At 41.4% G+C, this 12,469-nt stretch overlaps 2 protein-coding genes across 5 annotated transcripts in view; one reads left to right on the top strand and one right to left on the bottom strand.

Annotated features, from left to right (window-relative positions):
* The window catches only part of PEX12 (peroxisomal biogenesis factor 12), a 5,267-nt gene extending 2,491 nt beyond the window's left edge, over window positions 1-2,776 (bottom strand). The window contains exons 1-2 of the mRNA XM_019626858.1: window positions 1,039-2,776; window positions 171-724 (exon numbers count right to left, since the gene is read on the bottom strand). Of these exons, the coding sequence (XP_019482403.1) occupies window positions 171-724; window positions 1,039-1,164 (680 nt within the window). The 5' untranslated portion in view covers window positions 1,165-2,776. The remainder of the gene's footprint in view (window positions 1-170; window positions 725-1,038) is intronic.
* A 4,590-nt stretch (window positions 2,777-7,366) lies between these two features.
* The window catches only part of AP2B1 (adaptor related protein complex 2 subunit beta 1), a 111,976-nt gene continuing 106,873 nt past the window's right edge, over window positions 7,367-12,469 (top strand). The window contains exon 1 of one of the 4 annotated variants that reach the window (XM_019626853.1): window positions 7,367-7,494. The gene's annotated coding sequence lies outside the window, so the exon portion shown is untranslated. The other 3 variants (XM_019626857.1, XM_019626854.1, XM_019626855.1) reach the window with 3 other exon arrangements.

Genomic DNA, 12,469 nt, shown 5'->3' on the forward strand with positions numbered 1-12,469 from the left:
AATACATCTTTACTAAGTCACAAATACGACTGGCAGAGGGGGAAGATAACGGAAGTGATGTGTCATGATAGTTAAGTGTTAGACATTTGAAAATTTGTGTGCAATGAATCTGTGAGATCAGTTGCGCCCAATGGAGGGTTAAAGATTTTGGGGAAATGTTAAGGCCTTACCTCTTGGCGGGTTGCTGCATCATGGTGGCTTCCGTTGATTTCTGCTCCAGAGCTTGTATATCCTGAACTGTAAGCCGACCTAGCCGAACTCCAGCCAGACTTAAAAGCGGTGAGTGATGCTGAGCCTTGCCTAGGATGTACCGAAGTTGTTGTACAAGAAACCAGCCTTCCCAGGCCATGTTAACAAATGGGTAGGCTGCCAGGAAGGCTCTGTAAAATTGTTTCCAGCGGGAAGAAGGGGGATGGATAGAGTATTCGTCCTCTTCTCTCAGGCTAGAAACCAGCTTCTCCAGCTTCACTTTCAGATAGGGAAGAAGAACCAGGAACATAATTGACTTCCAAAGCTGCTGCTTTGGGAGACCAGCACTGGCCAGTCTCTGAAGCTTGTGTGTGTCCCCCATTACAATCCGCTTCAAGCCATAAAAGTTTTCAGAAAATGAGGCACTGGTTTTAGACAGATAATGCTGCTGGAGCAGAAGATCCAGCAGGGTAAAGATTTCATCAAACCACCTCCAAAAGAAGCCATAGTGGGCAGGATTTGATTCTGCAAGAACCTAAAGCAAAGTAAATGAATAAATGAAATTTGCTGCATTTCACAGCTACTATGCCTTGTATTTACGTTTCCTTTACCCCTCTAGATTCTACACTTTGGGATTAAACAAGTAACTTCTTTTGGGGTCTACCCTATCCGCCCTGAAGTGCTAGGTATTCATTACAGGGCTCTACACATAACAGGGATTCAATAACGATTACATCATAGGATGAATTATATGCTAATTGGTCATTTCAAACTGAGGCTACGAAATACTTGAAATTACTGATTTTTACCCAGTCGTCCCTAAAACCACTCAAAGAATTAATACCTTACCTTGACCACATGTTGAAGAGCCGGTCTCACTGCTGTCATTAAACTGTCCTGTGCTACCACCTCAAAGATGGATGGCTGGTCATCCACCACAGAAGCAGTTGTGATGTGAGCCCCGTGCTCAGCCATAGTTTCCTGTGTGCACTGGGTTTCACTTTGCCCACACACTCGCGAGTAAGCATGAACTTGTTTTGGGTATCAAATGGGTTCTGGCTGAGAAGTCACCTTTCTGCAGGATACCCGAAACTCCTCCCAATTTTTATGGGAACAGGAGAAGAAGACCGCTTCTGGAGGCAGGAGGGAGGGGTCTCAAGGAGGTTAAGAACGAAGTTAACGCAGATGTGGGTGGACGTGGTGTGTGGGGAAGGGGTGACTTGTCAAATGCTGCACCTTACAGGGCAGAACGTGACTGAGAGACAGGTATGGGCGAAGCAGCGCTGTCTTCTCGAGCTGCAGTCCTGGAGGCTGCGAATCAGGGACTCCCCAGTCGTCAGGGCTCAAAAGCCAGCAGGCTCTGAGGGAGCAGAGGTGGCCCGTACGCGACGACTGGCTCCACCTGTTGGCTGTCAAATACCCCCGCCCGCGCCCGTCCTTGCGCGCTGACCCCAGGCGAGGCGCGAAGGACCCACGACGCCACGTTTGAAGGGAGGTCTCAGCTTTATGACAGAAGGCGCACCCGGAAATAGAAGCCGCCGGTGCTTGGGGACGGCGGCGGAGAGGCACTCTAGTCCCCAAGGCGGCCCCAAAACCGGAACTAGAAAACTCTATGACCCCACCAGCACTTCCGCTTCCGCACCCGCTGAAATGAAAGGGGGCCTTCGGTGAGATTCCCTTGGAGTGGGATTCTCCACTTGTTTCACTTTTTTATTTCTTTGAAGCTGTTTTTGCATCGTCGTCTCGGTGGAAAGCCACAGCTCTGCATCTCTGCAGATGTCTTTTTGACAAGGTGTTTGGGGCGCTGTGGTCTGGCGCCTGGAGCCCGAATTCGGGGCGGCTGCTGAGGCCTGTTGTTCCCGCCCGCGACCTCGTTAAGGACGGCGGGATCGCGGGAATGTGCAAATGGGAAGGCTGTGTGCGCGCGGCCGGGGTGGTGGTGAATTGATATTCTGCCGCTTTCCGGGAACGATTTCAAGCGACGTAGCTGGAGATAGATATCTTGCCACCAATTATAAAGAAAGCGGATTAGAATGAGGTTCCTGCGGCTCCTCAGAACTTGGGACGATTACTTTTTGTCCAAGCTGGTATTGTAGCTTACCTGTCTTCTAGGTTTGGTTACATTCAAGCATAACTCTGGACACTTGCTACAACCAGATGAAAATGGTTCCTATCTTCGTACATGGTGGGTGTGTCACATTAACAATGGGATCCTGTCACAGTAGCAAAGGCGGAGGGATCCTGATGAAATCTACCTAGCATGAACTGAGGGGGCGGGGGGGGGGGGGGAGCTTGACAGAGAAGGTACTTTTCATTATATATCAGAGTTCATGTAATTTGCCTCCCGGTTTGCAAAGTGCTTTCTCCATTGTACGCGGCTTTGCCTCATTTGAATCGCTGGTACAGGTTTATTGCATTTGGATAAGAGTTAAAGTTCAACCTGTCTTCTCCAAAACTTCTCCCCTACCCGTGGGCTAAAAAGCTGGAAATAGAAGGTATTATTCACTGCCCAGAGGACCTTATAGTATAGACAATTAGTTTATATATTGAGAAACCTCAAAAACAATGTTTAGGTTTAGTTGTTTGAATAGAAGAGAAATAAAATCTTGCAAGGTAACCTTAATTATAGTTTTAAAAAGTGTTTTTTACTCTACCAACATACCTGCCAGAGAAAGTCACATTGATATAAGATGTTTACCTTACAGAGTTTAATTAAGGACTAGAGATAAAAGTATCTCTGGTGCATGTTAGGTGCTTACTCAATGGTAACTATTATATGCAGGCTTAAGTGAACAACAGAAAGACAAAGTTGAGAAACAACCTCAACTAAAATAAGTGGGAAATTATTTAAACATTTGTATCAATTACTGTTCTTTGGTTAAAAGCAACAGAAACAGGCTAAACTGCAAAGAAATTTGTTAAAAGTATATGGAGTAGAGGGCAGGCCGAGTGGCTCAATTGGTTAAGAGTTGGCTTAAGAGCGCGAGCTCTGAGCAACAGGGCTGCCAGTTTGATTTCCACATGGGCCAATGACACTGTGCCCAAGCTGAGCTGTTGCTGAGCTGCCAACAGGTGGCAGGATGGCTCAGCTGGTGTAACAACAAGGTTGCCTGTTCAATGGTGGGCTATGCCCACCCGCAACTAAGACTGAACTCAGCACCTTGAGCTGAGCTGCCACCTGGATGGCTCAGTGGCTAGAGCTTGCGCTCTTAACAACAAGGTGACTCCCACATGGAATGGTGGCTACGCCCACCTGCAACTAAGATTGAACACAGCACCTTGAGCTTAGAGGCCACGAGCTGCTAACGGGAAGCCAGATGGCGACTGGCACCCTCCACAACGAAGATTGAAGAACAATAACTTGGCTGGTCCCCTTCCCCAATTCCCCAATAAAAAATCTTAAAAAAAAAAAAGTATATGGAGTAGCTAACAAAATGAGGAAAGCCAGCTCTGAAGGAACAGGCACTACACAATCCTACCGGATGTCTCTAGTGAGAATTAGCAATTTCTCTTCCAGGCAACATTATTGAAATGAGTGACCTTAAACAAATTTCTGTCACAATACTTATGATTCAAATTGCTATTGACCTACCTTGGTTCAGATTTCCTCCCCCCTCTGTTTCACTCTTACCCAGAGAGGGCAAAACGCCTTGATTGGGTGGAAGTGTGTGGGGAAGGGGTGACTTGTCAAATGTTGCACCTTACATGTACAAATGTGACTGAGGGATAGGTATGAGCGAAGGAGTGCTGTCTTCTCGAGCTGCAGTCCTGGAGGCTGTGAATCCTTTAAGGATGCTCCAAAACTAAAGTCATTGCATGAGAAAAAGGAAAGATGGTAAAAAATAACAAATGTCAGTTATTACAGCCAACAAATAAACACCTCATTGCAAATCCCAACCTCAGGTTTATAGTTTAATAGATGATAAGACACAAAAAGTGATTGCACTTACGTTAAAAGGTATTAAAAGCCATCAGCTAGGTTAATGTGTGAGTTCAGTGGAAGTGGTAACTACCGCCTGGGAGAAACTATTTAGCTTAAACATAAGGCCTATGTAACCAAACAATAACTTTATTTCTAACTTCATATTTTATCTCAGCTTCTCTCTGCCAGTTGCTTTCTAATACATTGGTGTAAACTGGTGTCTCCTGTACCTCATATTGTAGCAAATGTCCACTGAGAAAGTTTTGTTAATTAGGTGGACCTCAAAAGGTGAGTACTTTTGGGGGAAGTCATAGTAATAATAGGGCTTTTCAGGGTAAGGGAGCAGCATGGAGTGTATATGAGGAGGAAATTACTTAGTTTCCTTTAACCGTGGAGCCACTGAAAGGAATAGAAACTGGTTTGAAAAGTAGATTTGGGTGCATTATGGAAGGTCTTAAATGCTAGTTTTAGTACTTTGCCTGTGGACATACATTCATTTATTTAACAAATGTTGAGTACCTCCTATATGCCAAGCATTATGCTAGGTGTTGGGTATAAAGTAGCAATAAAAACAGACATGGTATCTGCCCTAATGGAATTTAGAGTATAATTGGGGAGGGAGAAATAAACAAGTAAGGAAACTAATACATAATTTATAAATTGGATAGGAGGACTGAGAGGAGGACAGTGGAGGCTGGCAGGGTAGAACTAAATTAACACCAGTAATGTAATATCCCTTACCCATATTGGCAGGAAAACACTATATCAGGTCACTTCCTGCCTTAAGCCAAAAGAAATTTGGCTCTAGGTTAATTTAGATTGGGTCATCAGGGAGCGCCTTTCTGAGGAGATTGCAGTTAAACTGAGATCTAAATTATAAGGAGCCACCCATATGAGGAGATGGGGGAAAAGAATATTAGGCAGGAAGATCAATAATTGTGGAGGACCTAAGATGGGAAAGAACTTGGCGTATTTGAGGAATATATGGCAAAATATATAGCAGAAGGGGAAATGAGGAGTGACTGAAAGGCATAAAATGATGTTAGAGAGGTAGACAGGTGCCAAACCATGCAGGGGCTTATATAGGCCATGGGAAGGAGCCTGGATTTTAGTCCAAGTGCAATGGGAAGGATTTATACACCAGAGTCATGATCAGGTTTATATTTTTAAGATGACCCTGTAATGGTTATGTGGTTATGTTTACTTCGTGAAAATCCATCAAGCTCTACATTTATAATGTGTGCACTTTATTCAATGTTTGTTACATACTTCAAAAGGTTTAACACAAAAACCTGGTTGCTGTATGGATAATAGTTGAGAGGAGAGTTGAGGTTTCTAGCAGTCCAGGCAAAAGGTGATGGCGGCTTGGATTAATGAGGTGGAATAGAGGGGATTGGATGAATTTGAGATACATTTTGAAGGTAGGACTGACAACTTGGAGATGGGTTGTGGCAATTAAGGCAGAGAAATAAAGAATGACTCCCAGGATTGTGGCTTGAGCAATTCAGTGTAATTTATTGAAATAATCAAAATTATAGCAAATATTTACATAGTAATACTATGGGCAGGTATAGTTTTAAGTGCTTTATATGTACTAATTCATTTCATCCTTATAACAATATTATGATTGAGTATTACTATTTTTCCCATTTTATTTTTATTATTATTTTTTATTAGTTTCAGGTGTATATTTCCCCCATTTTATAGATGAGAAAACTACAGAAAAAAAGATGGGGAAAACTGGGGGAAGAATAGGTTTTAGGGATATCAGGCAATGAGGAGCTGTTGTAAGTTTTTGAATAGGGAATAGATATGAATCAAAGTTCCTTAAGAACTTCGGTGGCATCTGCTTGACAAAATCCACCTCTGTCTACCTGGAACTGGGTTTTTCAATCGCCCCCACATCCCCTTATGATTTGCTTAATTTGGGTGGGCCATAATTACAGAGTTACCCATCAGTGTGGTTAGTAATTTGGTGGTGAAGTTTGGGGAACAGGTCAAGGCTAGAGATAGAGATAGTGGAGTCATATGTGTATGAAAGGTAATTGAACCCATGTTATTGCTAAAGGGATAGTGTAAAAAAATGTGTGAGTATAGAACTTAAATATATATATAAAACGTCTTGCTACTCTCTCAAATACCATTCTGCTGTATCTCTTCTCTTTTCAGACATACTTTCTTATGGAGTTATTTGTAACCCCTGACTTCATTTCCACACCTTCCATTCATCCTCAAACTTCTACGGCATGGCTTTTGCCTTCATATTTCCACTGATCTCAGCAATGACATGAAAGACCTTTGTGTTGCTAAATCCTTGGACACTTTTCAGCCCTTCCGCCTTATCTCTATGGCAACTGATACTGACCACTCACTTATACATTTATTCAGTCAACAAATTTTGGGGAGGGAGGCTAGGCCTCAGAGATAGAAGAGTGAACAGAGATAGAAGAGATTGATATAGTTCCTAATTTCATGGAACTCTAAAAGCATCCTGAAACATTATAACTGCCTGCTTTTCCTTCTACCTCTCTGACTACTCCTCTTGGTCCCTTTCAAATTTCGGTTTCCTCAGCTTTTGCCCCAGGCTCTCTCACTCTCCACATTTAAAAAAAAAGATTTTATTTTAGGGCAGTTGTGTTAGGTTCACAGCAAAATTGAAGGGAAGGTACCGAGATTTCTAGGTTGTGGTTAACAAAAAGGAAGTTTTTGTCTCATGCTTTCCGTACTTTATTCCCCGTTAAGCTTCACAAACCCAAGAGAGATACATTATTTGAGACATTTTACAGAGAAGTAGACTAAGGTTGAGGAGACGTTAAGGAACTTTTCCAGTCTCATTCAGGGCAGAGATTTGAACTCAGATCTGACACCATCTCAACCTTGCACCACTCTCCTGTAGTCCCACTGCCCGTGGCTAGTCTTGGGCTGGATCACCATTGTCCACACTCCTGAACTGGCCTGGGAAATTAGCTGTTGTTTCTTCTTTAAGAAAGGAACAGGATATTTCATCCTCTCTATATGTATAAGGTTTTTAGAGTACTGTGCGAGGAAACAAATTCAGAGGATATTAGCTTGTTTAATATATCCCTTTGGCTAGACACAGAATCATCTGAGACCGGGGGTCAGGTCTCTTCCAGACCAAGCAAAATCCATCACCAAGGCGACAGAGATCACCGACTTTCGGTTTTCTCTCGCGCGTGGGGATGACGTCGCGCGGCGAGGTTCTCTGACGTCAGAATTTCCTGTCCACCATCTTTGTCCCTGGCAAAGTGAGTTTTGCGCAGTGGCTTAGACCTGGAAAAGGAGTCGTGACGTGCAGGAAACCATTACAACACCACTCGGGCCGTGCTCTCTGGCTGCTGCCGCCACCCCCGCCCTTGCCTCCGGTGAGTTCAAGCTGGCTAACTTTGGGGTGTGTCCCTCGTTGATGGGGAGGGGGGAACTCTAGGATGGGTTGCAGACTGGCAGAGGAGAGAAAGTCCTAGGAGCGTGACCGTTGAGGATGGAGTGAGCCGTCGGATCGGATGTGACCGTTGTAAGGAAGAGGGTTGGAGAAAGGGATCCACTGCTGTGGCGGGGTGAGGGAATCCTCGGGTGCGGCAGCTGGGAGCTGGGGGTGGGGGGTGGGGGCGGACCGAAGGGATAGATATATTCGAGGTTGGGGGTTCGGAAGGCCGGAGGCCAGGGGTGTGGCCGGTAGAGGCTGGAGGCCGTGGAGAGAACCAACACTCGCTGCTTGGCGTCGTTCACTGAGAGCCTGGGACGTGTCCAGCTAGCAAAACGGAAAAGGGATTCCCCCAAAGGTTTGCCCATTCTTGGGGAAACCTCACCTTTCTCCCGTAATTTGAGGTTAAGAGACACCGCTCCCCCACCTCATAATGGAGGAACAAATCCCTAGAATCTTGACCACCTGAGGAAAGAACAGGAATTCCTGACAGGGGAAGGGAAGAAAACCTTCAAGAGCTGACCCGGTGTGAAAGAGGGAGAAGCAAGTGGGGATAGACCTTAACCCTGAATTTTTTCTTTCTGGATTTAGCATGAATGGTCCGGTTTGAGAAAAGCTGTAGATTAAGCCCAGATGCAAAGAAACTGGAACTACCTGTTATTTCCAAATCCTTTGAATCCAAAGAATTTATTTATGCTATTTATTTTCAAAACAGTCTTCCATGTGGGGGACAGGCTTTTTCTAAACTCACTTGGCTGTTTGATTATGAAGCCCTGTGAATAAAATGTGGATGTTTCATTAAACTTTAACTTTTGAAAGGAAGTGTTTTTAAAATGCCAAACACTGTTATAATCAATGTAATTTTTTTTTAAAGTGAAGAAGACGTAAATTTAGAAAGGCAGAATGACAAAGAAGGTGGTCTTAGTGAGGAACGATTTAAATTATTAATAACCTTCCTGATATACTTGTCTTGCCTAGCCTCAGGGTACACTTACAAAGTAATAATAGAAAGCAGCAGATGAAGGAGATGCAGCTGTACAAGAAGACGTGTTAACACATTCCAGTGATGACTAAGCGTAGTGGTAAGGTGAGAACTGTTTGCAGGTATCTTAACAGTTTAAACATCCAAGGAAGCAGAAGGATAGTGTGTTCTGCAAACAGCCTCACTGAAAGCTGGGTGGTAAAATTAATATAAAGCTAACATTCTGTGAAATAAGATTCGAGAAAGTTCAGTTCTTCCACTTATTTTTTTCTTAAACATTCATATTTTAAAAGATATTTTAGGCACTGGTTGGAAGCAAGCTGAACAAGGAATGAATAAGATAGGACATGTTCTCCCTTCTTTTTTCCTCCTAGGTTTAAGTTTCCCAAAGTTTATTGGTAGTTCAGTTAAAAATTGGATGTAAACTTTTGACCTCTTACTGTATAATGTTAATAAATTACTTTGTAGTCTATCACATTTAAATAGAAATCACAGGTGTGCCTGTTGTAATTAGGTGTCTTGTAATTTCTTATGAGCTAAATGATACTTTAAGATGCTATTGTCATTGCATTATCATTGAAATATCTGACTAGCACCTCTCACCCTTGTAATAAAAGATTGCTGGAATGACCTTTGTGTTTTATAATTTGGTTAACTCTTTGGCCAGTTTTTCATATAAGCACCAGGCTGTCTAAAGCTCAACATTAAGCGAAAAGAAGGGATTTAGTGGCTTCACCAACTCTAATTTAGCTGTCATTTCCCAGAGAGCCATTTGAAATTAAGACCCTATTAATTTTTTTCTGGCCTTATTCTCTTTAGGGGGACTGGAAGGAGGAAGAAATAGAAAGAGAGAAGGGACTTTCACGATCTATATTTAGTAGAAACTAGGTTATGTTAAATCTAGATGTATAATACTGTGCCAGGAGACCTCTGAAATGCAGTGACATCACATACTGGGCTAGGACAAGTAAGAGGGATTGTGTGCTTTGACTGTGGCAGCTTTGTTATTTAACAATGTCCCTAGGCCACGTTGCAAGTCCTCAGAACATCCAGGACTTGTCCAGTTTGATCTGGTGGAAAGGTAGTATGAGTTCAAACTCTGAGATGGCTTTGCTTTTTCCTGGGGCTCTCCTGAAGGAAATATAGACTATGTATTTTTCCCAGGAGTTTGATTTTTGAGACTATTCAGCAAATACTTGATTTTCTTTCTTAAGCTCTATTTTGGCTGGTTTTTCTTTTGCTTCTAATGCAAGCAACAGTTTTCACCATCCTATATTTTGGAGAATCTGGTTATGTCCATCTCTGGGAAGTGATTAAATGTATCTCATTTTAAAGTAATACAAATGTAATTTTTTTAAGTGAAATTCACGTAACATAAAATTAACCATTTTAAAGTGGACAGTTAAGTGGCATATCATACATTCACAGTGTTGTGCAACCACCACCTCTTCTCATTTGTTTTCGTTTCAACTATTTTCGTTTTTCTTGGAATTTCTTTTGGCTTAAGGTAAAACTGACTTAATATAGCGTTTCCCTGCCAAAATGGGTAAGGGATATTTCATTACTGGTGTTTAGAACAGTGTAAGCTGAGTGATGTTTCTCCTTTCTCTTTAAAAGCAGGAATTCTTTTTTTTTTTTTTTTAAGCTGAGCCATCCTGCTACCTGTTGGCAGCTCAGAGGCAACTCAGCTCAGGCCGGGAATTGAACTGCTGTTGCTCAGAGCTCACACTCTTGAGCGACCTCTTAACCAACTGAGCCACTCGGCCAGCCCGCCCCCCAAAAAAAGCAGGAATTCTTAACCATCGCGCCACTCGGTCGGCCCCGAAAAGCAGGAATTCTTAATTTAGGATCTAAGATTACTTGATTCTCTCCTCTCTCCTGAAATTTTGTGGGTGGGCACATTGATCTCTTAACACTTAATGATGTTAAGAACATTTAATGCTCACAATGAATAGGACAAATATATTCCTTGACAATGAAATTTTTTAGGGGAGGTAATGAAATGTGTGGGTCATTAATAAAGGTAGAATTTAAGACTAGGTTAATTTAATGTTTAACAGATTCTGTTGAAAACTGATAAGAATTTAAAATGTGTGTACGTCTATGAGAGCTTTAGCAAGCAGTGATTTTTATGCCCTTTTTTGAAGAAACTGGGTGAAAAATTCAAAGCAGATTTTGTTTTTAAATCTTACGCAAGTATTAAGTTTTGATGATCCTATAGGGCTTAGAATGGCATAATAACATCTGAGAAAGACCATAATGGCCTTGAGCTGTCTTCTTCTGTCAGGTTCTAGTAATCATTTCTGTATACTGGTTTTTCTCTTTGTGTATGTAAGTTCTTAGATGATAACTTCAGATTTATTCCATGTCTTTTATGTGAAGGACTCTATTCTTCAATTTGCTAACTTCACTTTTGGTTTACATTGTGAATGGATTAAATAATTATAACATTCTTTGAATTTTTGCTAGAAAGGTATTATGAAAATACTGTGTAAGGCAAGCCTCTGTTACAGGTTAATTTTTAGTTATAACAAATACTATCAAATACAAATTTCTGCATTCTATAATGATATTTGTGAGTTTTGGTCACTTCTTTTAACAAGATAATTCAGTGAAATTCTGGTAAAACTTAAAGTACTATTGTGTAAGGATCAGGATTGTAAATAATAAGGAGCTGCTTGGAAAGATAGCAAATGAGTCTAATTTTTCCCTTCAATTGTCCAAGTAGCACATTTTAGAGATCAGATTTGAGCCAAGCTTTTTTCATTATTTCATATTTTCTGGCTCTTTTTCCTGTTCCTTAATTACATTGTTTTGTTTAGTGCACATGTTTGCCAATTATATTATTACTCATGTTGTTCTGACCATGAGCAGGTACCAGGGCATCTGTCCTAAATTTGGTAATAAGTATTGTTAATGATGGTGGTAAGGAAGTAGATACTCATTTTTGAGAGCAGAAGGATTATTATTAAAAGAAAAATTTAATGTATTCAAATAAGTCAATTACATTGGACAAAGTCTTCGAGTTTCTCAAATCAGAAAACATTTTCTCATTATGTGGGGAGAAATGCATCCAGTCCGTGCTGTTTTTATTTTACTGGTAGAGCCATGTGTCAGCTGGATTAATTCTGGAAATTGGAACAGAACAATTAAAGTTGAGGCTGGGATCTGTGTTCTTTTAATTTTTAACGCCAGTTCTGGTTCTCTTTCGTATGCACTGTGGACAAATATCTGTTTTTTGCCTTGTTTTTAACTGTACACTGATATTATTCTTTGGGAATATAGTTGGGTTAAGTGTAAACGATTGGAAATATGAAAACTGTAGCTTAAAAATATCCGTGCATAAGGCATGCTTGCCTCTTTAGATGTTTGTCGTGAAAGAGTATTGTTCTACTAATTTAAACTTTTTTTGTTGTTTTGAGATTTCTTTTATTGAAAGTTGAATGTAATGGTGAATAGATTCGCAGAATTGCTTTCTTCAGCTGTACACTGCTTCAGAATACATGTTTTGGAGTGACTCCATCTTGAGGGAGGAAAGTAAATCAGATTTTCTTGAATGGAAAGTAATGGGGAGATCTTTCAAAATAATCTTTGCCTTATCTTAAATATTTGAGTGACTAACTGAAGATGTATTTACGAAGAGGTTTAGCTTTAGTTCTTGAAGGCTTTGAGGAAATAATTGTGGGTAACATCACAAAGCCATGATGTCATTCAGATTGTCACTCCATTCCATTTGACTTTTGGATTTTGCCAATTAGATCCTTGAGGCAAGAAGTTATATTCTTTTTTTTTTTTTTAAGATTCTTATTGGGGAATTGGGGGAAGGGGAACAGACAAGCTGCTGTCCTTTTGTTCTTCAGTCTAGTTGTGGAGGACATTGCTTCATTGGCCCAAGTTGGCACCATCATTGCACTCTTCCCGGGAGAGGCAGATC

Source organism: Hipposideros armiger, unplaced genomic scaffold, assembly GCF_001890085.2.
Source record: "Hipposideros armiger isolate ML-2016 unplaced genomic scaffold, ASM189008v1 scaffold_692, whole genome shotgun sequence".
Classification (NCBI taxonomy): Eukaryota; Metazoa; Chordata; class Mammalia; order Chiroptera; family Hipposideridae; genus Hipposideros; species Hipposideros armiger.